Here is a 25,574-nt window from a genome sequence, read left to right on the forward strand (position 1 = left end):
GAACACCCATGCGTATTTATGAGAGCTGTTTTCGTAGTGCATATGTCAGCAGTTCGATTAGCCCGTGTGAATCACTGCCGACGTGGCAGCCTGTCCGTCCGTGTTACGCAGGAAGTCAATCAAAATATGATTGGTTCTGCCTCAGGAGATCTTATTTCTGTTTCTAATAACTTAGAAGTAGCTGATGCTGCCGATCAAACTGTAAATATGTGCGTTTCATTTTTATTTTTTAATGCAGTGTTTGATGTCATTTTTGATTTCTGAATGCATTTAGCTGTCAGAAAGAAAGCAAGATATGAGATAATTGGTCATCACTTGTCTTTCTCTTTTCGGTTCTGTCAAATTAGGATTAATGAGAAAAAAACATTGCAAAAAGTCAAAATTTGATTAAAAAGGTGAGAGTGAAAGTTACACATGCAGGAGGGTGTGAAGAAAGGAGAGGAAGTGTAAATGAGAGGGGAGGGTGTCAGAAAGTGACTGAGATAGAGAGAGGGGAAGAGTGTTGGATAGGGTGATGAGTTCACACATGCGGCAGAAACAGATTGAGCATCAGACGGAGGCATGACTGAGAGACTTGTTGTCACTCAACAGCGTGGTCACCTTCACTCAGCAAGGAAACGCCACCACACACACACAGACAAATCTCTGAATGTCCTCTGTGACGGTTCCAGTACAGAGACTGTACACAATGTGCTATCATGTATATACAGTAGATGATGTTATTTTAGTGTCGTTCAGAGAACGCTTGCAATACATTTCGAATATTCTGTAGCTTATCAAGTCACCTTTATTTATATAGCACTTTATACAATACATTGTTTCAAATCAGCTTTATAGTGATAAACAGGAAAATAATGATCAAAAAGTCTATTATGAATTATTGTTTAAGTATCCATACTATTGTTTGGGCTATATGGATTTTATATGGATAGATACTTTTCAAAAGTTTTGGTATTAAGTACTTTTTATTCTGCAAGGATGCATTAAATATATCAACAATGAAAGTAAAGACATGTATAAAATTGCAAAAAGGTTTTCATTTCAAATAGATATTGTTTTTTTGATTCATCAAATTATCCTGAAATAAATAATCACAGTTTCCTCAAATGTTGTGGAACTGTTTTCCACTGTGAATGATAAACAATAATGTTTCTTGATAACTAAATGTAAACGTAAGACATAACAGATAAGGTTTGCGTGAATACTCACCAAGACAGATATTTAAAAGAAACTGTAATTCTGTGTATATGTATATAACGGGATTGTGCTGTCTGAGCCGTCTATAGTATTGTCCCTTGTCTCAAGGGACAAAAATCTATCTTGGATATATTTTAGAGTAGTCAATGTGCTGCTTGTATAGCAGTATATTTTTACTGTCCTCTGAAAATAACTCAACATAGAACCATTACTTTCAAAAGTTTTGGGATCCTCTTCCACTCCTCCATAATAACATCATGGAGCTGCTGGATGTTAGTCACATGGCGCTGCTTCACCTTCCGCTCAAGGATGCCCCACAGGTGCTTAATAGGGTTCAAGTCTGGAGACATACTTGGCCACTCCATCAGCTTCACCTTCAGTGTCCTTTGCAAGGCAGTCGTCATCTTGGTGGTGTGTTTGGGGTCATTATCATGCCATTCACAGTACAAACATGTAATGGCATCAATGTTTTCCTCAATGAGTACCAGCAGCACTCATGCAGCCCCAGATTATGATATTACCACCACCATGCTTGACTGTTGGCAAGACCCAATTTTCTTGGTACTCCTCACCATGGGCATCACCACACATTTTGGACGCCATCTGAGCCTGAGAAGTTTATCTGAGTCTCATCTGACAATAGGACCTGGTTCCTGTAATTCATGCTCTTGGGCAGGTTACTTTTTTTGTGATCCAGCTTCAGAAGAGGCTTTATTTCTGGGATGACAGCACAGTGTCTGGTGTATGGTCTGAGCACTGACACAGCATCCTTAGGGTCGAGAAGCAGGTTAATTTAAGTCTTTCATTAGATCCCTCTGATTAATTATTAATGTTCCCTTCACAAACTCAGAAAACCATCAAGTAGGTTTGATATCTGTTGTTCCAGACAGGAAAGTGATCCAGCTGACAAAGCTCACCAGGGTGCTGAGGGGATGTTCTTCGTAAATAAAAATCCATCCAGAACATTTACTCAGTCAGGGTTTTGGGAGTAACGATAGCCTAAAGCTCAATCTCCCTCAGGCCAGGGGTTTCACACTAAATGGATGGACATGTCAAGAGTCTCACACTTAATAAAAAGCCAGAACATTAGAGAGCTACTCCTTGGAATTGAAAACCATATATTATATATTTAAAAACAAATATGGACTTTTGTGATAATTAATGGCTTTATTTAATATTTTAAAGTGTAAATTGCAGGTTAAATGTTTCACAACGATAATGCAATGTGCTTATAAACATAAAGATAAGAACCGCCCTCAGTTGTTTTTTTATGGGTTTTTTTTAAAGCCAAAATACTGCATATAATATGAAAAGTTGTTTCGTTTTACAGTGGTTTTAAACACGCCCCCTCCCTTCCACAATGCTGGGTGTGACGTCATAAAAGGGACTCCAAGCTTTTACTGTCTATGCCTGGTCTATGCTCCAAGAGTTACTGTTTGTCTAAACGGCAAGTACAGTAGGCTAGTACTTTAATGGAGACCCAGCTTGGAAAAATTGTTAACTTTTGTGTTTGTGCGGGATGTACAAATACATCAAAAACACAGGAGAGGCTCCACAAGTTCCCCAAGGACAAATGACTGATTCTTGCCTGTAAGTGTTAGCATACTCGAGGTAGATCTCAGATATACAAGCCCGACCCTACCTGAGCACATTGTGTCCGAGTCCAGCCCGGCCCGACACATCAACTGTAATTATGAGCCCGAGCCGATTTAAACCCGACCATTTTTTAATATGTGGGTCATTATTATAACTGACGTTCTCAACTACTTTCTATGTTACTTTCTCCCGCCCACATACTGTACTTTTCTCCCGTATGTTTTTTCCTGCTCCCGCCCGCAAAGAATTTTTTTCTGTACTTCCAAATACTTTCAAGTTAGCCTGCGTGTCGCCACCATACACATCAGTATAAATGCTCCTGATAAATTATTTGTTATTTAAGCATTAACACACAAACCACACTGTTATAACATAAAAACAAGCAGGCTAACTCACAGTCATGGATGGTTTGGCATGACTGAGCGCAAAGTGCGCACCCATAATAATTCCTAAAAAGCTGACATCAGTTCATCGCAATCTCACATATTTCTGTTATTATCAATAAATCTTTCATAATATATACACTTTGTTTGTTATAAGTTGAGGATTTGCCAGCATACAGAATTCATCACTGAACAAAAAGTCCGTTTTGAGCGGTGAGGGAAGTCTATCGTAAATGCTTCTGATTGGCCATTGCGTTCCAGAAATCAACACATAGTGATTGGCTGCATCGCTCAACGCTGCAAACATGTTACAAATATAAACATAGGCCTGTAAATTGTTTCTATTTTGTTTTAGTTGTTCTTGTTGCTTTTCTGCAACAGATGAATAGAAATGTATTATTTTTCATGTTTTATTCATAGGTATTTCTAGTTTGCGGGAGTCCCATGAATCGTTTTATTCTCCCTCAACCAGAACACACAGAGAGAGTACATTAACGCCCATGCTCCCTCTTATGATGTCATCACCCAGTTACTGTAAAAAAACATGCTACCTTTGAAGAAACCCCAATAAATGTTATTTTAACCCATTTTATGTAATCTTTTACATATATACATATTGAGCACTTTAATTTAAATTGGGTGTGGTGGTTAACCTGCAATTTACACTTTAAGGAGGACTGATTTATGTGCACTTATTTGTTCCCCTATGTTCTATGATGAGCACAGATTGTTTAGCACATTCTGTCAGTGTTGCATCATTTCTGTTGGTGTCAAATCCCATGAGTCCAATTTCAAACTCTCACAGGATTTCGCTGTTGTCAGGCGCTTATCTTATAAAAATCAGTTACCAAAAACAAGAGTGAGTCATAAGAAGTGTCTGGTTTAACATAAGGCAGCTTATGACCTTCTCATCCAAGCATCTGGTAATTGTGTTTTAAGAGGTTTAGATCAGATGAAGGAGCACAAATGTGCAGCAGTCATTGCAAATGAGAATCTGTCATTGAGCTTCCTCATACTCTGAACCTGTTTACACCCACTATTAACATCCTCCTGGGGTGATTCGATCACAGGTGTTCACAGATGAGATGATCGGCAGTTACACCTGTTTAGTAACGTGTGTCTCTTGTGGCACATTAAATTAATGATAAGGATCAGTGAAGACCATTTTTACAAATGAATGTTCTTTTAAATTGTAATATTTCACTGTTTTACTATATTTGGCCATATAGATGCAGCCTTGGCGAGCAAATACCTGTATGATGTGGTCATGTGCATTTTTAATAACATGAATCATTAGATAAAAACAGTTCTTCAGATGCTTTTTAGAGACTGATGTTAATTCCGGGTAAAAACAGGGTCTCTGTGAGGTCTTTTGCATAGTGGCATATAGAGCTGACCTCATTATCTAAATGAGGGAATGATGTTCTGTTCACTGAGACTCTGACCTCATCTCTCGCCCAGCCCAGGACCTTCTACCGCTGCCAGGCTTACGTGACAAATGTGATTCATTCAGTGGGTCATTCAGGCTGTCTTTACACCATGAATGCAAATGAGCAGTCATTGGCCAGATAGCCAAAGGCCCTGTCACAAATGCCACCCTGAGTCCTAGCAGTCCACTTTTGGTGGCATAATGTGGTGTAGACTGGAATAGTAATCTGCAATGGACAAATCGGACTCATGTTTTCATGGACTTCACTGACACATGGCTTCACGGCCATTGTAGGATTAAGGAATGTAATGAAAAAGAGACAAATTGTTTAATTTGCATGTTTTTGAGTTTTATGTTTTAAAATAGGCATGAAACGGAAGTTGCAATAGTCTTTTTCTTCCCTTTTGTGATCTAAATGAAGTGGCTTCTCGAACAAGAAAAAATGTGGGTTGGGATTTGATTTCATCCATCTGGAATTGATTGGATGGTTGTGGTTTGCTATTGCTGGGATGTCTTGTGAGTGGCAGATTGCGCCGGTAAACGCGTCATTAGGGAAGAGAAGAGATTTTTTGGCAAGATGAAGGGGAAGTTACTTCTATTAAAGGGATACTCCACTTTTTTTGGAAATAGGCTTATTTTAACACTCCCCCAGAGTTAAACAGTTGGGTTTTACCGTTTTCGAATGTATTCAGCCGATTTTCTGATATTTAGAAGAATATCAGTATCTGGTCTCATTGACTTCCATAGTATATATATTTTTTTCCTACTATGGAATTCAATGAGACCAGAAACTGTCTGTTTACTGATATTCTTCTAAATATAAGAAAAATCGGCTGAATGGATTTGAAAACAGTAAAACTCGTTTTCAAGTGTTAAAATGAGCATATTTCCAAAAAAAGTGGAGTATCCCTTTAAAGAATATGGGTGAATGAATAAAACATTTATAATAAATACTGCTGTATCCCAAAAGAAAGAAAAACAAATTGTCATTTTGGTTTCATGGTGACTTTAACCTTGAATCATTCAATAATTTTTATCTATTGCCATATGAGTCATTTAGGAATAACTCAACTCAACATGACATTACTTAACTATTTAAAACCTGTTGTGAAGGAGATATTTCAGTTTATGCAAATATGAACAGTTGAGCAGCAAATGAGTGTTTGAAGTTCTCTAATTTTAATTTATTTACTTGACTTTCAGATGAATGCATCTTGGAGCCAACAGCTTCGACGCCGCAGTCTTCACGCGGCCCAGCGGTAAGTCACTCGAAATCTTCACACTCTAAAATTCTCCTGTTCTCTCTCAGGGTGCAGATTGCTTTCTTGTCACCAGAATGGCAGCAGTTTTAGAACAAACTCTGCTGTACCCCAACTGTGATTTTGGAACGTCTCTGAGAAACTGCACTGGATAGAGTCAAAGCAACCTTATTGCGTGTTCTGCTGACCCAAGCACATGGGCGCTAGTTTCTGGAAGTTACGGCAGTATTGCACCATGAAAGCTTTAAGTCATAGGAAGGGTTTGCAAACTGAAGGCCAGGATGGAGAGTTTACCAATATTCTTCAGATAGCACACTGTGTTAACTTTTATCACTTCCCACAGACACACAAGTGGTTCACGACCCCTGTTAAACTGCTGATCCATGAGGTGTACAAATATACCAAGCCAACTACCAGTTAACATTTTTTGGTCTGTTCATTTTTAAGGATTGGGCTTGATTTGATTTCATTCAGTGCGATGCAAGTCGATTCTGTTTGATATAGTTTTGATTTTAAATTGATTTGATCTGATTGTATTTTGATCTGGTTCTTTTATTTTATGTGAAATGATTTTGATTAGATTTTGATTGCTTTGATTAGATTCGATTTAGCTTAGCTTTGTTTTGATCCAGTGTGATTTGATTTGATTCAGTTCTGGTTGCTCTGTATGTTTTTGATTCCCTAAAAAGATCAGGTCATAAGAATCTTTTTTAAAAATTGGATTACACTGTTTAAATTTTTTTTATATATATATATATATATATATATATATATATATATATATATATATATATATATATATATATATATATATATATTAATAGAACCCACAAGGTCAATCAAATATAAAGATGTTTATTTGCATTATTCTGCAGAATAGTCTATTTTTGTATCACAGCCAGTACAGACTGAAAACTTGCATTAGTTGGACCAAAATGCTTCACAAGTAGAAACATGTCAAGACTACATACACACACTAAACTTTAAGAGTTTCTGTATATGCAAAGTGCAATCAAAATCAGAATAAATACATTTCAAATGCATCTTCACTGATGGGGTTGAGTTACAAGAGAACTAAAAAGTAAAAGAGAGAAAAAATGTATTTACTTATAGACAAAATACTGTGTAAATGCAGTTTTTATTTGCACTTTAATACCTGTATAAAATTCCTCCATTTGATTCTCTGTCCGTAAAAAAAAGATTTTGTTAGCTCGCAAACAGAAATATGTTGGATCTAAATTGTTCTGGCTTTCTCTCTCTTCAGTAAAGCCTGATTTAACACTTTTGCACAACAAAAGAAAACAAAGCAGATGCTGTCAGACCTTTAAGACCCTTTAAAAGATCCAGTGACACTTTCTAGGCTCCACAGGACAGAAGGAGGGATCTGGTCTGCATCGATTTTGGTACGGCACTAATTTAGAGGGACACCAATTTGGAAAGGTTGATTTCAAGTGCTTTTTTCAGCGACCCTGCTGCCTGTGTTTGTTCAATAAAGCCTGAGTCCCTCACTTTGTCTGAAAATGTTGTCAGGGCTGTGGCACTTCTCTTTGATTGATGGGCTTCTCCGTCTCGTTCTCTCTCTCTCTCTCATGCATGGATTCAGAGTAGCATGCACAGACTGGTTTAGTCATTCTGCATCCAAAAAGGAAAGATAATGCAACAGGACTTGTTGTAGCATGCTTTGTTCTCTGATATCAACCACAGATTGGCTTTCACATCGTACACATAAATTAGTGTGCTTCCTTACTCATTAGGCATTACTCATAAGTCAAGTCACCTTCATTTAAATAGCGCTTTTAACAATATGGACTGTTTCAAAGCAACTTTACAGTGATAGGAAATGAAAGAAACAGATTGTTTTGGATTTACAGCAGATCTAGAATACAGTTATTGTCCAGCTAAAGTTAGTTTAATCTATAGGTATGCGCGATTGAATATATATGTGTGCAGGCGTGTAGTCTTTCTTTACAAATTGACCTCAACAAATTACTTGTCTGCCCTTAAAAATGTATAATACTTCTGAGTAGCCATTTGAACTGAAACTATTTTGGCCATTTTATCTGTACAGAGGTAATGGGAAGGAGAAGGGGGAGACTAGTTGACACTTCAGGGCTGCGTTGTCGTCACGTCCAGGTGCAGGTCCTTTATGAGACCTGGATATGGCCTGGATCCGGCGGACTGCGGTAAACCTCAGGATAAACAGAGAGACTAGTGTAGATGCCATTGTTATGATGTATCTGGATTTTTGAGGAGTGTTCACGGATCCGGTTGACCTAATCTATGCAGCCTAACATTGAATAATAGAGGTTTATAATGCGTTATGTGTATGCTCGGCCAAAGATGTGTTTTTAGTCAAGATTTAAACTGACAGAGTGTGTCTGCTTCCTGGACAATGTTAGGAAGATTGTTCCAGAGTTTTGGTGCTAAATAGGAAAAGGATCTCCTGCCTGCAGTTGATTTTGACATTCTAGGTATTATCAACTGGCTGGAATTTTGAGATTGCGATAGTCATGAAGGACTATAATGTGTTAAAAGTTAAAGTATGTGCTATGTAAGTAAAATGTAAATGTAAAATGTATACAATGTTTAATAGGGAGCCAATGCAGTGTTGATAGAACCAGGCTTAAGGCCTGTTCACACCGGGCTGACGTTTAACGCCTCGTGACTAAATAAAGGGCGCCAATGTGAGTGTTTACACCGACGCGGAAAACACCACATGTAAAAGCGTCATTTTTTTAAAAAAAAGCCTCAGGTTCTTTTTTTTAGTTGGACGCGCCATGTCAAAAACTATCTGACCAATGAGATTGACGCTTTTGCTTGCGTGTTTGGAGCGTCTGAATTTACAGTAAAACACAACTTTTTGTGTTTTATGACCCACTGGGGTGCTCAAAAACAAAACGGTCTTGCCGAGCACACATGCGTAACTGAGAAAAAGATCTACCGTCATTGCCAGGAAGAATTAAGGTGAGGAAGATGCAAGGCAAGATGAATGTAGAACTGCTGGTCTCGTTGGTGTTAGAACATAAATAACTATATGACAAAAACGTGACAGTGACTACAAACATCTTGATAAAAGAGAACTGTTATGGAGTGGTATTGCAGAGCAAATGGGCGTCATCTAATGTTAGGGAATGAATTTGCATGTTCACTCGGGTCATCGTCGGCGAAAATCGCTCGGGTGTGAACACAAAAAACGCTGGCGAATAACGTGCGGTTTGTACGCCCCTTAATATGGTCATACTTCATTGTAAGAACTCTAGGTCATTTGTTTTGGACCAGCTGTAATTTGTTTATTAGTTTGTTTATAAGCGTGCAGGGCAACCACCCATAAGAGCATTACAATAATCTAGCCTTGATGCCATGAACGCATTAGCTAATAATCTTTTTTCTTGTTGCTTCAAAACTGTTTTTAATATTGTGATTTGTCTTGAGACTGGCATATTTGGTTGACAACTTGATTGATCTCTCTATATTGAGTAATATTTTTTTAATCCTCATGGGAAAAATAAATGGACAAAATACTGGAGCCAAGGCCGGAAAAAGTAGGCAATAACTGTTCTGCTTTATTAATGGTCATTGTTTTGAAATAAAACCTTCAACAAGCACATTTGGATGTGATGTTCAGGTGTACAGTGCATTGTGCTTTAATATCCTGAATAGTACCGTCCAGCGATTTTTCGCACATCCCATATTTCAGAGCTAGTTAGTTAAAATACTCACTTTAGATGCATGCTCTCACCCTCTATTTATAGTTAGTGCTTTTTTCTCTCTCTCTCTTTCAGACACCACTATGCCTCCATTATTGATTTCATGTTTTTTAGTATGCATGAAAGTGAGCGCATGTCAAACAAGAGCTGGCTTTGTGAATATCGACGCTCATGATTTTTATTCTGGCCTTGTGCCTTTTCTGTTGGCAGTGTGTCTTTCAGTAGTTCTGCTATCATGTGGATCTGTCTCTCTTTCCTCTCCCTCTGTTTTCTTACTTCTCTTTTCTAAGTTATGGGTGTAATAATTAATTGAATCATTATAGTGAGAGTCATGTGTTTTGTCTGCTGTCAGTTGAGGATCACTAATATTGTTGATCTCCATCAAGGCAGCACAATAGTGAACTCGTTGAACACGTGGAGTCAAATATAATGCATTTAAAAATGTTATATTATATTATAAAATGTAATCATTTACTTAGCCCTGAATACCTGAGTATTCCTGTACAATGCAGCGTTCAATTCCTGTACATGTACAATGCAGCGTAAGTGACCTAAAGGGACTGTAACTTGAGAAGTGCTGCATTGCAAAGTTTCTATGGGATTCAAAACTCCACTATTGTAAAGTCATGGTCTAAATTCATGTTATGTGGTCAGCTAATCAGTCAGTCCTGGGCACAGTGAGTTTCAGCTGATCGGGACTCACTGTAGTCATGCGTTTAGGCATTATTGGGGTCAGTGAGTCATGAATATATGCTCTATTGGGGTCAGTGGAGAAACGCTTTTAGGCTGTTCTGGCTGTCTGCGATTTAGGCTGTATTGGCGGCAGTTGAGTCATGAGTTTAACATCACTGACCCCTGTCACAGTCATCCAGTCTAGTGCTATACAGATCACATCACACAGCCTGGGAATCCATCAGCCTTTCTTAAGGGCAGAGGAGTGCTCTACTTCAGCAAATGATGAAAACTAAAGTCTGTACAGATCTCTGAGCATTAGCACTGCAGGGAGACTTTTAAACAGTAATATCTGACTAAATCTGATTAAAAGCGGCACAGTTACATCGCCACTGCCTTAATGTCTTCCGTCAGATAAGTATTGGAGAGCTTTTTATAATTCTGATGATTTCTTGTTGCTAGATGTAAAACAGGGATGCAGACTTATTTGAAAATGCAACATGCACCATCCATTTCCCAAATTTGCATTGAGTACCATTTATAAATCTGCAAAAAGGTCTTATCCGCCAAAATGAGATGCAAGGTTTAACATTTAAAAGCAAAGAGATTAAGTTGTGATCAATTTTATTTTTGTAATTTTACTGTTGGTCTGAAATAAATGCAGTTTATTATTATTTTTAAACTACTTTTTATAGTACAGTAGTGTAATAACTATAGTTATATTTCTGTATTGGTTAATTTGAAAATTTTATAAAATAGTAATTGTTTTTATTATTATAATATTATAACCCTAACCCCCACGTTTTAAATCTGATATTTCATACTTTAAAAAAATAAAAAATAAAACAAACTACATTTCAAGATATGAACCTTTTTTTTTTTTTTTAAAAAAGAAGATAAATCTAGGTTTTCTCTACAAGGACAGTTCGCACTTGACTCTTTCTTCTACTAAAATTAAATGCTGTTTTAGTCAGATTAAAACAAAACCAAAAGTATGACATGTCAACATTTTAAGGATATTTTTGTCCAAGACAAACACTTTAAAGGAAAAAAATCATATGAACAATCTGATATTTAGTTAGTAATAGTCAGAATCTTAAAGATGCAGAAATTGATGACTGCGTCAGAAAACATTCATACAAGTTTATAATGTTGCTTACTTTTGTTATTTTGACTAAAACAGAGACTCAAGTCAAGAGTTTGAGGCAAACAGGAACGGTGTAACATTCACAGTGAAATTAGGGCTTGTATGAACATACGAGCGTAGCTTCACCCAAAGCTGGATTTGTCACATTTATACCTAAACAGGTTTCTAATTTCATCCTTCTTTTGTGTTGGCTGGATGTTGGCATTATGTAGATGCCAGCTGCGGGGGTTTGCCACACCGTCAGATGCTTTTGCCCGTTGTTTTGTGCGATAAATATGTATTAATTTTTTTCCTCTTTTCTCTGTTTGTGTTCTTCAGCTGTCTCTCTCTCAGCTGGTTGCGACTTCACGCTACCCGACCATGAGCCACACGGTGGGGTCTCCATGGCAACAACAGCTCCCCTCTCAGCTCTCTCCCTCCCCGATGGCATCGGCCCACCAGCTGTCACATGTCGTAAGCTTTCCACCCACATATGAACACACACACACTCAAACCAATACAGAAATGTATATACGCTCTTTAAACAAAGCACAGATATACATTCATGCAAAGGAATAAAACACCTACGCTCAAAACATATGTGGCATTGATGCTTTAAAGAAAAACAAACATACATTTCTTCAGTAAACACACCTACACCACAAAATCCACACCAAACGTGTCAACAGCAGCAGGAATTTCATACTAAAATGTTTTTTACGTGATGGGCTGCAATTGTTCACTACCATTTTGCAGGTTAAAAACTTTGCTGAATCAAACTGCAAAATAACACGTTCCCATCTAAGAGCACCATTAACTGTCCCATTACTAAGTTTGACTAAATTAGCTGCGTCATGATCCTGTCAGGTTCAGTGGGTATACAGTATGTCACTAAATTGGAAAATCCTGTAAATGAGAAATTTATCTCATAATATACCCATCAGTGATCCACCGAGTCGGTTCACTTCAACTCTAAACTACATTCATATGATGCATGATTAACATAATAAGTCAAGTCTTTAGTGTGACATGATCATTCAGAAATCATTCTAATATGCTGATTTGATGATTGATTGTTTATAAATGTTGAAAGCAGTTGTGCTGCATAATATTTTTGTGATGCATCTTTTTTCCCCTTTTTACTGTCGTTTTAACATTTTACGCACTGTAAGACTTTTTCACCACCGGGCCGAATGGTTATTGTTGTGAAATTGTACCTAAGGTGTTATGAAATAATGATTCATTAGACTACATTTCCTTGTAGATAATAATGTAGAAGCTGCCGGCAACATGATACTGCTTCTTTAGGTAAACCATTGAGTGAGCACATTACAGAAGAGGATCGTTTAACATAGGAAGGTGAAAGCGCCCAGGCTAGATGTATACTGATATTATGACATGAATTTTAACTTGTTGACTTAGTTTAATGTACCTCATGTAAAAATATCCTGTATGAGATGTATCAGGACATCATTACAGGTGTCACTGCTGAGAAATCTGGCATGAGAACAGTTTGTAATGGTAATGTCCTTGTGTTATTTTAATGGAAATACAGTGTGTTTGGATACAGCCTGTATAGAGTGGGAGCGGATCACATATTTTGCACGAGGATATCCACAGATATTATGCTAATCATGTGTGGGAGCATGTATGGTTATGCTGTTGCCTGTAGTCATGCGGTGCATTTAACTATACGATGCTTTGTTACCTCCTCCTCAGTTGTTCAAGGCTGTTTGTGCCACACATGGGGTATTATGACAGCGATTAGGGAGGAAATTTCTGTTATGCTCAACTTCCTGCATGCTAGTCATATCATTTATAGGTAAAAGACTCGTGAATTTTGTGATTGTGTTAATTAATACATTTTTTTCTTTTAATTAATCGCCTTTTCCTATCTTCAAGTTAGAGATTTAAATCCTTCTCTGGTTTGAGATGGAGAGATTCATAAATATGACAAAGCATTGTGAACCTTCTGTGCTATATTCTGCTTTTAAAACCAATGCAGAATATTGATATTCATGTGGATGTGATTTTGGATGCATATACCAGCATGCCACATCTACATCTAGGCCTACATCTATTTGTTTTGCAGACACAAATGAAAATGAGGATTGCTACCACACCAGCAATTCATCAAAAGTGGGCAGTGATATTAAAAGTACAATACAACAAGCTAAAGTTTGCCAGCATAAAAAAACATTTTTTTTTTAGATTAGATTAGTAAAATAGTTCACTGCTGTTTGCATATTTTTTATTTTAAAGAAGTCTCTTATACTCACCAAGGCTGCATTTATTTGATCAACAATAAAGTACAAACAGTATTATTGTGAGATATTAATAACGATTTAAAGTAAAAAAAATTGTTGTTGAATTATTCTTGTGATGACAACGCAGAATTTTGTTTGGGAAAAACTGTTCACCCTGATTCCCAGTAATATTTTCCAGTTTCTCAGGAATATAAATCAGATGGCTAAAGAACAGATTTCTGGTGGCCCGTGGGTGTGTTGCCTGATGATGGGTACTGTCAGGAGAATAGAAAATGCTGTAATTGGTTTTTGATCAAGTCCTTGTGGAAGAGTTGTGTCTTCAGGCATTTCATAAAGAACTTATAAGTTTTTGTAGTGTGTTTGGGTTTCTGTGGACTGTGGTGTGTCAACTGCTGACCTCTTTGTTGTCTTAACCTTTAGTTTTTTGCTCATTTTAGAAGGTTGTTTTAGATTTGCTGATGAAATATTAAAAGCTGAGTTATTAAAAAGAGAGACAAGATATAGGAGTCAAAACTTCATCAAGACCTCTGGGTTTTTGTTTTACAGGATCTGCTCCTGAATTTCAGTCCAAAATGAATTTGTCTGTTTTTCTTTCTTTCTTTCCACACGTGTTGATCTAAATGGAACCAGGAGCGTCCAGTTGCCAGCAGCATAGCTCACCTGGAGCTGAGTGTGCAGGAGAGAGAGGCAGATAGAAGTGAGGAAGAGGATAAGATGCAGGAGCTGACCTTCACCCCAGTGCATGCCCCTGTCATCACCCTTGGAACACACTCTGCTGGGTGAGAAACATACAGACACACTAACGATTCAGTTGTACAGGAGCCGTATTCTTCACGTTAATGTAGCAAATCTGCATTTGCTTCTGTCCCTTTTTTAATAATTTTGTATATGCATATACTGTATGCAGATGCAAATGCTAGTACAGATATTATGCTAATTATGGCAACCAATTGTGGCATTAGTATGGCAAATTTTAGTTTTAGTATATAACATAGATTGGTGAATGGACGGACGGGCAAATGGATACAGATAAACAGACATTACTCTATGTCCCCATCATGCATGAATTGGCTGCTTTCTCTAATTTCCAATTTCTCTCTCAGTATCCCTTTCTGTCACCATTGCTCCATTTTCAATGCACCAACACATTTTTAGCTGAAGTATTAACAGGCCTTGTGTTTGTTTATATGTGGACTTGTGTTTTTTTGCTGAAACTGTGAGTTGAGCTGGCCATTTAAAATCTCAGGGAGTACAGAGTTGTCATTCAGGAGCTGTTCGGTGTCACATCATCATCTAACTCTGATCAAAGACAGTTAACAGGCCAACATACTCTTCATATGGCCCTGCAGATTCACAGAGCACAGGGGACAAATGTGTCTAACTTTATTTAACAACTTTATTTAAAATAAGAGCCGTCGTATCTGATTGAATCCTTTCAAATTAAATAAAGTCTCTGAATACTAAACCAGGTGGAATGAATTAAGCTCTTTCATTTGGACTGGAGGTGAATTAAATATTTTTTTTTTTCCTATGTGAGGGACTTTAATTGGTTAGATTAATACAGTATCTAGGCCTATGTGTTTTCTGATGAGCTCAGACTCTCACAGACAAGGACAGAAGTGCTTTTGATTTCCCTAGGATATTATAATAAAACATTTACATAATAACAAAATCTCTTGTCTCTTATTCATAGTTTTTTAAATGAGTTGTTGGTTATGAGGACAAATCCCACTGGTCTGTTGTCATTACGAGAAACCATAGTCCAATAGAAACTAAAAAGATATTCAGTAAAATAAATAATAACAAAAAATAAATCATTTTAAATTAATAATTAATCAATTTTTTTTGTAATTTAATCATGCCTACCAAACTCAATTATGAAATGTATTGCTGTGGACTGTATAGGCCAGTTATAGGATAATGTTTAATCAATCAATAAATCCCATTTTTGAATTTTTTATGTAGTACTCTCGTCTACTCCAATAATGTTTTTGAATCAGCATATCATGTAATTAATTATATATTTTTGAAAATTTTAAATATTCATATATTAATAATGTACATGAATTAAGTTAAAGAAATGATTACCAAAACAATACTGTGTCTCTTTCAGTCTCTATCTGCTCTCATCTTTCTTCTTGTCTGTGTCACTCTATATCTTTATTTCTTTTTTAGTTTTTTCTTCTTCTGTGTGGATCCTGGTAAGAATATATTGGGCGGACGTGTGTGAAAATAATAAGCAAGGACTATTAATGTGTAATTCAGCAGAAAATTACATGATCCATAGGTAATATTAAACTCTTATTTGACTGTGGCAATTAAAAGCCTCTGGTATAAGTGTAGTCCTAATTACTGTGTCTCCTAATTAGTTTTTAGTCACTGGAAGAACATATTAAAGTCCTGCTGTCATTATGCTCACATATATTTTCACTGTTCTGTAATGTTGGAAAAGCTCTCGTTAGGGGCTCCTAAACATAAGTCCTAAATAAACCGCTTCAGTACAGGGGAAATATTCTTACTGTGAGCCATATTGCTCAAAGAGATTACATGTTATGATTATGTGTTTACAGGGATGTCAAAATGTGTTATGTATATGTGAATATTTGTGTGTGTGTGTGTGCGTGAATGAGGATGTTGTTGATTAAAAATGGATTATGAGATTATTAATGTCTATTTGGAATAATTTGTATCAAATATTAATTCACAATTAGACTTACAGTAAGGAAGTAATAGTCAATTTTAACATCATGTTGGTTGTGTGAGACGTCTATGAGATTGTGTGTATAAATCAACCATTTTAAATTTCATATTGTGCTGTAGTTCTGCCCGACAGCGATTTTTTTTTTACCTCACACATTTTATTTTATTTGCTGTTTTTTGCTTTTTTTGCAATGTTCTTGTCTAACGAGACATATTTCAAATGCTTTTATCTTTGTGCGACAATGCAAGTCTTTCAAGAAAGTAGACATTTCTGAAATCTTTAAGAAACTGCTTGATGCAAACCTCTTAAAACCGTATATCTCATCTCATGTGTGAGATCCCTTTTAAGAGATCACAGCAGGACATATTACCAGATCACACCAGAGGATGTCATAGTACCCTGTAACACACGGGATAGTACATGGGATACATTGTGAAGAGATACAGAATGTACCTGATAACGCACAGTAGGCTGCCTGCCACGGGTTGTCTTGACAGCACTTGGCAGCTTTAGATGTGTGTGCAGGTACAGTATTGTGACTAAAGATCAATGAAGCACAAAGAACTGAAAAAGGCTAAGTAAGGCAGGTGTTCAGTAAGTAAATGAAATGCTTAGGTAATTGAATGTACTGGAAAAAGCTACATTATGTAGTGCTTAACATATCATTGGAAATGTCACATGTACACTGTATATTCTATTGACAGACGATTTCTCTATCTCAGCTCTTCCAGATCGACCTCCCGGAGATCTTTGGCCCAGCTCTTCTCCACTGGTTTTCCTCAGATCCTGGACCATCAGAACCAGGTGGCTGAGGTTTTGGATCCTTCTGAGCCTGTCAACTTTGACCTCCAGAGAGAAGAAGCAGATCATCTGCAGGTCAACACTCTCATCCTGCAGTTCCTGGCCTTTACCAGGTACGTTCAATTTACACTGAACAGACAAACACCAACAAACTCGTTTGTTGGGTTTTGTCTGATCAGTGTGTTTCCCCTATGGTGTCTGTTGGGATTGGTCAGAGTTTGTTTTCACCTGACTGACCATATTCAATCAGTGTCTGTTGGGGGCACTGATTGTGAACATGACAGTTATTTTTTCATAAAATTTTAAGTCCAACTGCCAACTTGTTTGTTGGGGTTTGTCTTTGCAGTGCGAGTTGACCTGTAGACGTTAGAAAAAAAATAAACATTTCACATTCATTTCCAGTATGTCTGTATTTGTCTGGACACATCATCTGTCTGTAATAATGTCATTTTATTTAAGTACTATATTAAAATAAATTGTTTATTTCAGTTGGTAAATTGTGTATTCCAGGAAAAAGTATTAAAAACAATGTTTGGGAAAAAAAGCCAAAAGTTGTATTGGAATTGTAATAAAACTGTATAATAGTATTATGCTGTAATATAATCTAGTAATTTTAGTAATGAATTGCAATATGACTTAATCTGCTTAGAATGATTCACTGGCAGATCTGTTATGCAGCCATATGTTCCAGTCTACAGCCTTTCTGAGCGGTGCTGAAACACTAGCTATCAAACAGGACATGTCAGGTCCTTTATTTCAATGGTAATGCAGCTTCTCAAGTGCTGGTTCAGGGCCAAGCATCTCTGGCTAACTTCTCTCTGCCCCCAATCAGCCAATGTCTATATATCACGCAAGTATCGATGCTAACTTGTCCACATAAGAAACGGCACTTGTCAAGTGTGCTTGTGACGGATTTGGGCACCTCTCTGTTCTCAAATCAGGCACTGATAGATTTAAAGCACACTCTCCCTCTCTTTGTCTTGTATTTTCTCTGCATCCCTCTGTCAGGTTGTTGTATTTTTCAAATAGGAGGAGATTGTGACATAGTTCTCTTCAGCCTTTTAAAGCCTTGAGATCCATTTATTAATGGTTTTAGGGCTATTCATTTAATACAATGAAATATGATTAATTGCACAAACAATCTTAAATCATTTTATGTATAAATGTATCATTTTATCGTTTTGGGTTCCCAAACGGGTTTGTGAGTTGATTAAAAAATGCTAAAAATGAATTCCATCATAAAAAATTGTGAATTAAAATAAATGAATAAATAAATACCAACACAGTTGGCTGCTTTATTTTTCTACAATTTTTTTTTTTCCCTTGCAAAATCTCTTATTTATAAAACCAAATGCTCGGAACAAAACATATAATCCTCCAACCCGATCTGGGACGCCATTAAATATGAATCCTGACCTTCTGAGATCTGTGCAGAGCTGTATACAAGCTGTTTAAACAGGACACGTCGAGGCAAACGTTCTTTTACTCTTCCATTTGGCCTGTTGTCAGCTGACACAAGCGCGTGAAGTGTGTCAGAAATTGAACCAGTGTAGACAGCATCAGTAATTATAATGGGTTCTCTTTGCTTTTGACGTGACAGACGTGTCTGGAGTAGACAATTATCAGCCATTAAGCGACTGAACACAGGTGAGTTTTACCTGTGGTGTGATGATGTAAAACTATTTTAATATTTTGCTCTAAATGTACAAATGTATTTGCTCATGTGACATCACAGATATCAAAATAACCAAACAAGCTGAATTTGGAGCTTGGTTGAATAAAGTATGTGTTTATAATGGGACGTTTTAGGTTACAAAACTCGAAGGATGTTTTAATGGTACATAGATGTGATGTCATGACCCCTTTAAAGCGGCAGATGTAATAACTCATCTTGTGCTTATAATGAACAGAACATTGTCACTTTGATAGGTGAATAGATTTTTAAATACCCTTGACTGGAATCCTGTTGGAAACTTCTTTTTTTCTAAACACACAGTAAGAAAGCTGGTGAGTCAACCGACATAACTTATTTGACCTATTGGCTTTTAAAGGTAGATGGAAATACCTGAAAACATTTTCTCTTTTGTAAAGGAAGAAAACTGTGTGGTTTATCTGCTAAATTAATCTCCCTTCTGAAATACGTAGTTATTGTGCATTTGTGTCTATTAGAAATCTCACTCATCATGCGGAGCTCTCCATTCCTTTGTTTACCAGATGAATATTGATGTGAAATCCTCGCATAGCTGAAAGGCCTATTCTTTTAATTGAAGAAATCAAGTCATTTGATTGGCTCTTAGGTCAGAACTGACATTTTGAGTGAATAGCACTTAAACTCTAGAATTGTGATGTGATCGCTCTCAGTGGGCCTGCCAATTGTCCACACTCTAAATAGTTTCTATCCTTATCTAATTCTGAGTGATTGATTGCTAATCTTCCTCACAAAGAGAAAAGAAAGCAATCATCCCTCCCTAATCTGTCCCTCCGTTTTAATTCATTCTGCTGAGGATGGAGACGAACTCTTCACATTGCCCTGTCAGCTCTCAAATGTCACCTAGGACTTTGATTAATTCATTTATATCCTTTCATTTAATTATTTATATCTTTTGTTTATCCTCTTGCTCGTGCAACAGCGTGAAGTTGATTTTTAGACTTTCAGGCTTGAATGTGTGAACCCATCGCCCCTGAGCTCCGAGTGTTCTCTCAGGTGCAGAGCAGTTCAGTGATGGATGATTATTGCTTACATAAAATGCAGTGAACCATTGCTGGCTAATTAAATTGATTTAAAATATCATGTTCTTAAGGAAGTTGTTTCTCCCTAAAAGTCCTGTCTTACCAGAAAAAAATACATTAAAAAAAATAATGATTTTTCTCTTCAGTGAAAGAGCCACAGTGCAATGAATTTGCAAGAAAGTTATTGATTTTGCTTTCAGGAAATGATGAAGTTCAACATTAAATGTGAAGTTTTGTTTTATCATTTACCTGCTATTTTTCTAACTTTAAGAGACCTATTAAGAGGCCTAGAGCATTATTATTTCAAGCTCTGGTACAAGGATACTGTTTTATTGTATTTACTTCAAGATTTAGCATTACGTTTTGGATTAGTAGAAAACCTGTAGTATCTCGTCCCCCCTGAGATGAGAGATTTATGTATTTTTTGTTTGGATAAAGGCTAGAGGCTAAAGACTACAGCCAGTAATAGGGGCTGTCCCGCATATTTTCAACCCGCCCATAGAGGGTGGGATCTCACTCACAGAATGTACACATGGTGTCATCCATCTCTTTTTGGAAGCTAAGCTAGCAGGCTCTTGTTGTGTGGAGAAAGAGTAGTAGGGGTTACCATCCTCTTTTTCCCGGACATGTCCGTCCATCGATGTCTGGGATTCAGCTTTTGCTTTCTGCGGTCACCATTCTTTGTTCACATGCACACCTTCTGTTTCAATCTAACTGAATTCATTCTGATTGGTGAATCTGAATGTAGTGTTTACATGAACGCTAAACAAGTGCGTTTTAAGATTGCTAAGAAAATCCCCACTCCTTGGTGAGAGATATGAGACCTGTGCGTCTCACTCATCGGTAATCACGCAACTGGCCTTGCGCCATTCTCCACACGGCCCTAACCTCGTCCTTCTCGCCACAGTAAACATAATGAATGGTGACTGTAGAACACAAAAGCCAAATCCCAGACATTTTGGGCGTTCTCGAAACACATTTACGGGCAGACTCATCACGGAGACTCACTAGTAGCGATTTACTCACTCACTACTGTGCTCTGTTACCGGTAGACGTGGCGTTCTAGCGAGGCAAAGCAAGTGCATTCTGGGATTTTTTCATCCACATAGGCCAAAAATACATAGCTCTAGAAAGCTCCAAATTCAAAAATAATTTCACATATACACATTTATCTTTCCAGAGGTGAAGTATCCTGTTAAGTGAGCAGTTTCAGTCAGACTGGTGTTCACCATTAACTTTATTAATGGAAGTGTTAGAATGTGTCAGTGTAGTGCGGTGATTGCATGTTAGTTTTAGGGTTATAACTTTCCCCCCCTATTGAGGTCAACTTTTATTTTTATTTAATTGCCATATTATTTTTTATGTATTCCATTGAGGTCCAAATTGATGTCGGTTTGAGTACATTCATCTGACTGATGACAGAAGTATAAAATAGCTTGAACTTTAATGAGTGAGAGGGAGTTTTTAGTCTAGCAAGTTACAGTATGCTTTCATACACTTATCTTTATTTTGATTCATTGCCATATGACCTCTAACCATTTAAAAAAAAAAAACTTTAAATCAGTTTCTATTGATCTGGTTGAAAGGAGTTTTTGTCATAGTGTGACTGAGACAAGATTCTTCATCATAGTGTGCCTTGAACTGACACTCCATCATTGCATCGCTGATAGTGGTTCTTTATGAAGGAGTCACTCAGACTAGCTCTTTATCATCCAGTCACTGAGACTTGTTCATCATTGTGGAGTTACTCAGATAGATTCTTCATAACAAAGCGCCACCAAGTGACTTCTAATAATGGGGTACTCAGACCGACTCCACACATAATATTTCTTTCAAGTCATTTACAATGTCCTCACTGATCCAATCGTATGTCATCATTGCTTTTCAATAATGCCACATTCCCCAATGCCAATCAGTTGTCTGTCTCTTCATAGGGTCCCTCAAACTGGTGTGAATTCAGACTGGCCCAGCTCTGTCCATTTTACTTTCCAGCTTTACCGTTTCCAGCCTGTCACCACAGAGCGCCTGAAGCTGCTTGAGCCGGAGAGGAACAGCAAGCTCAAATCCAATCCTCATTACCCTTGTGTCCTCTCCCTTATCAACAAGGATGGCACACTTAATTCTGGTATGATTACCATTCTCTTATGATTCTGCTCAACACTTTTTATTTCACCTGTTGTCTTTTGTTTTATAAGAATCTTTGCTAATCATCTGAAAACAAAGGCATATTTACTGCACTCATCAAAATTGCAAGCACCACCCTTTTGCTGTAATGAATTTGATCAATGTCTGTAAACTTTTATAGCGGTTTTTAACTGCAACACATGCAGTGTTTTAGTGAATAAAGCTCTAAAAAATTAGCAATTATAGTTTAACAGCTTTTGGCCGAAGTCCAGTAATTGCTTTTAAGAAGGAGTCTTCATACACAGCAGCCTGCTGAGGAGAAGTGTAGAAACGGTGTGACTTTGTGATGAACTTGGTAGTGCTGAGAAACAGTGTTGGCTCTGTTGGTTTGTATGGCTGCCAAAAATACTTATTACTTGCCCCTGATGTGAGTTATTTTTATCAATAGTTTCTCACAGGCTGGCAAAGGCCGATAATTCAAAGCACCTTAAAATGTTGAGCTAAGAGAACCTCAAGTGCACTTTTCCCATAGCCAAAATGGGGCTTTTCATCCTCATGTTATACCATGAAAATCTTGGCTAAAACTTTTATTTGTGTTGAGAGATCCTCCTTGACTGAAAAAAAATGTCCCAATCTGAGGGAAAATCTGTGCAGCAATTTTACCACTTGTTGCAATTTGTATAAAAAGGTCTTTACTGATTGGCTAGATAAAGTATCTGATGAGGTGGAACATACATACATGGCATAAGGATGTATCTTTCTCATGATAAGTAGGGAACCTCTTATTTGCCTGCAGCGTACGCCTGAGAAGGACGAAGGAATAGACGATAAAGATAGAACAAAGGTTGAAGAGTAAGATGGATAGGGTGGTGGAGGAAGAGAACTGAAGAAATGAGACAGATAATGAGAGAGTGACAGAGCAAGAGAGCATGATGGAGAGATGCAGGGGAACAAAAGGATCAGCTCTAACAGCCTGCTTTCATCCTTTTTTTTCAGAAGAGACGTGATATCATACATAAAAATACATCTAGTGTGAGTGTGCAAACCTTTAGCAGGGACCCCCTGTTACACATTGTATAAAACTGAGTGTTGCGTTTTAAGCCTGGCCTATAATATCTATCTATCTATCTATCTATCTATCTATCTATCTATCTATCTATCTATCTATCTATCTATCTATCTATCTATCTATCTATCTATCTATCTATCTGTCTGTCTGTCTATCTATCTGTCTGTCTGTCTGTCTGTCTGTCTGTCTGTCTGTCTGTCTGTCTGTCTGTCTGTCTGTCTGTCTGTCTGTCTGTCTATCTATCTATCTATATCTATCTATCTATCTATCTATCTATCTATCTATCTATCTATCTATCTATCTATCTATCTATCTATCTATCTATCTATCTATCTATCTATCTATCTATCTGTCTGTCTGTCTGTCTGTCTGTCTGTCTGTCTGTCTGTCTGTCTGTCTGTCTGTCTGTCTGTCTGTCTGTCTGTCTGTCTGTCTGTCTGTCTGTCTGTCTGTCTGTCTGTCTGTCTGTCTGTCTGTCTGTCTGTCTGTCTGTCTGTCTGTCTGTCTGTCTGTCTGTCTGTCTGTCTGTCTGTCTGTCTGTCTGTCTGTCTGTCTGTCTGTCTGTCTGTCTGTCCGTCCGTCCGTCCGTCCGTCCGTCCGTCCGTCCGTCCGTCCGTCCGTCCGTCCGTCCGTCCGTCCGTCCGTCTGCCCACATCCATCCTCATTGCAATTCTCTATCCTTTTTGCTAACTCAATTCAATGTACATTTTAATTCAGGAACTGATTCAGAATTTAAAATTCATTCAGTTTAGTTCTCAGCCCTGATTAATGCATTTACATACTTTTACTTTCAATGCAGAGCTATTAAAATAATGACCAATTATGTACAGTGCATGTCAGTTTTAGTTTTTTTAATGGGGGACAAACAATGAAAAATTTACTTGTCCTTTATCTTTCTTCTTTTCACAAAAATTAGTTTGAGTAAAAATGGTAATTGTCTGGCACTTTTGAAGAGCTCTGCTTTAAGGCGTTAAAGCATTATGCCACAGTCAATGCCTTAGAGTTAGACTCACCTCTGGACCAACTATACAAGACAATGCCATTTAGTACCATAAAGATTACAGGCTGAATGATGAAGATTTTGCATGGAAGGCCTTTAGATGTCTGTGGAGGGAACATCTGTATCCTGTGGGATATGATGCTGTTATTTTGCAATTACTTGTTGTTGCATAACATCTTCTCATCCCAGATTCTCAGCTGAGCATTCCACTTCTCTTCAATGAAGAAATTATATTTTTGGCTCTCTGCCTGAAGTAGCACAATGTAAAAGCAACATCCAGTTTAACATTTTGACTTCATTAAGCATTAGTGTTGCATTTGCTTGTTTTTTCCACGAATGGAAATGCATCCAGGGTTTGTTGTTTATTTGTGTTCAATTTCAAGATGCTTGACCCCATAAATCAGGCTTCAAATCCAGTCAGTCTACTCAAACTGCTGATGTTCCCATAAACACATCACCAGAGTGTCCTTGTTTAACTCCGTACTGTTTGTTCTGGATCTATTGGCAGCATTTGATGCTGCAAACAACATACTATTGATCTCTAAAATGGTAGAAATGCTCATTTCTAGGTCAGTACTTCTCTGTTTTATATCCTACCTGGATGACAGTAGGTACCAAGTCAACTGGAAAGGCTTACACGCCTTACTCCACAGGGATTGCTGCTTGGGCCTTTACCACTTTCCTTTTACACTAGGCTGTATGTACTGTATAAACTTAAAGGATGTATTTAATTGATAAACAATTACAGTATGTATAATTGGAGTAAAAATATTTTTACACTTCATTAAATTCCCCCTGTGATGAAAATCAAGCTTTTGATGTTGTTTATTGGTCTGTGGTGTTTTTAATTCAACACCAAAAGTCAACACCATTGCTGAGTATTTTCTCCTTAAAACTGCAGCGAATCAAAAGGCGCTTTTCCATTACAGATTTGTGCAAAACTTTTTTTTCTAAATATCGACAAAAAACTATAGCGAAATGACTGTGTTTGCATTAAGCAATGTTATGCATCTAAATCGTAATTTTTTTCCTCTCACGGTAAGTCATTTAAAAAATCATGGCAACAGATGTTAATAGGTTTACCCAGCCACTTCCCTGGCCATTATTATTAATAGTATTTAAGACATATGTGTGCTGGTGTTACTGGGTTTTTCTCCCTCATATCTGCTTCGAGGTCTTGATTGTGGCATTTCTTTGAGGTTTAGAATCCAGTATTCCTGTAATTATTTTGTCTTTAATGAATTTAATAAAGAACTCTAATTTAATAAAGTATTTTGTCCAAACATACTGAGTCATCTACGTCAGGTGACCTGTAAATGCGCAGAAACTGTTTCCGTTGCAGTTTTGTGAAATATTTATTTTTCAAAATGCCTGAAAAACCACCTCATGCGAGCGAAACATTTTTTTGCGATAAAGGGGAGTTTTCGCGAAATTGACGTGTTTCCATTGGGCATATTTTCAATTCACAGTTTCAATTTGCACAATTTGAAGGGTAATGGAAACGCGGCTAAAG

At 37.3% G+C, this 25,574-nt stretch overlaps 1 protein-coding gene across 2 annotated transcripts in view; it reads left to right on the forward strand.

Moving 5' to 3' along the window:
• nphp4 (nephronophthisis 4) overlaps positions 1–25,574 on the forward strand; it is a 226,587-nt gene that overhangs the window by 119,008 nt on the left and 82,005 nt on the right. For both annotated transcript variants that reach the window (XM_039658098.2, XM_039658100.2), the window contains 5 exons: positions 5,809–5,864; positions 11,709–11,843; positions 14,267–14,415; positions 17,060–17,251; positions 21,803–21,993. In XM_039658098.2, the coding sequence (XP_039514032.2) occupies positions 5,809–5,864; positions 11,709–11,843; positions 14,267–14,415; positions 17,060–17,251; positions 21,803–21,993 (723 nt within the window). The remainder of the gene's footprint in view (positions 1–5,808; positions 5,865–11,708; positions 11,844–14,266; positions 14,416–17,059; positions 17,252–21,802; positions 21,994–25,574) is intronic.

This window comes from Pimephales promelas, chromosome 14 (assembly GCF_988280905.1).
Source record: "Pimephales promelas chromosome 14, fPimPro1.hap1.1, whole genome shotgun sequence".
Lineage (NCBI taxonomy): Eukaryota > Metazoa > Chordata > Actinopteri > Cypriniformes > Leuciscidae > Pimephales > Pimephales promelas.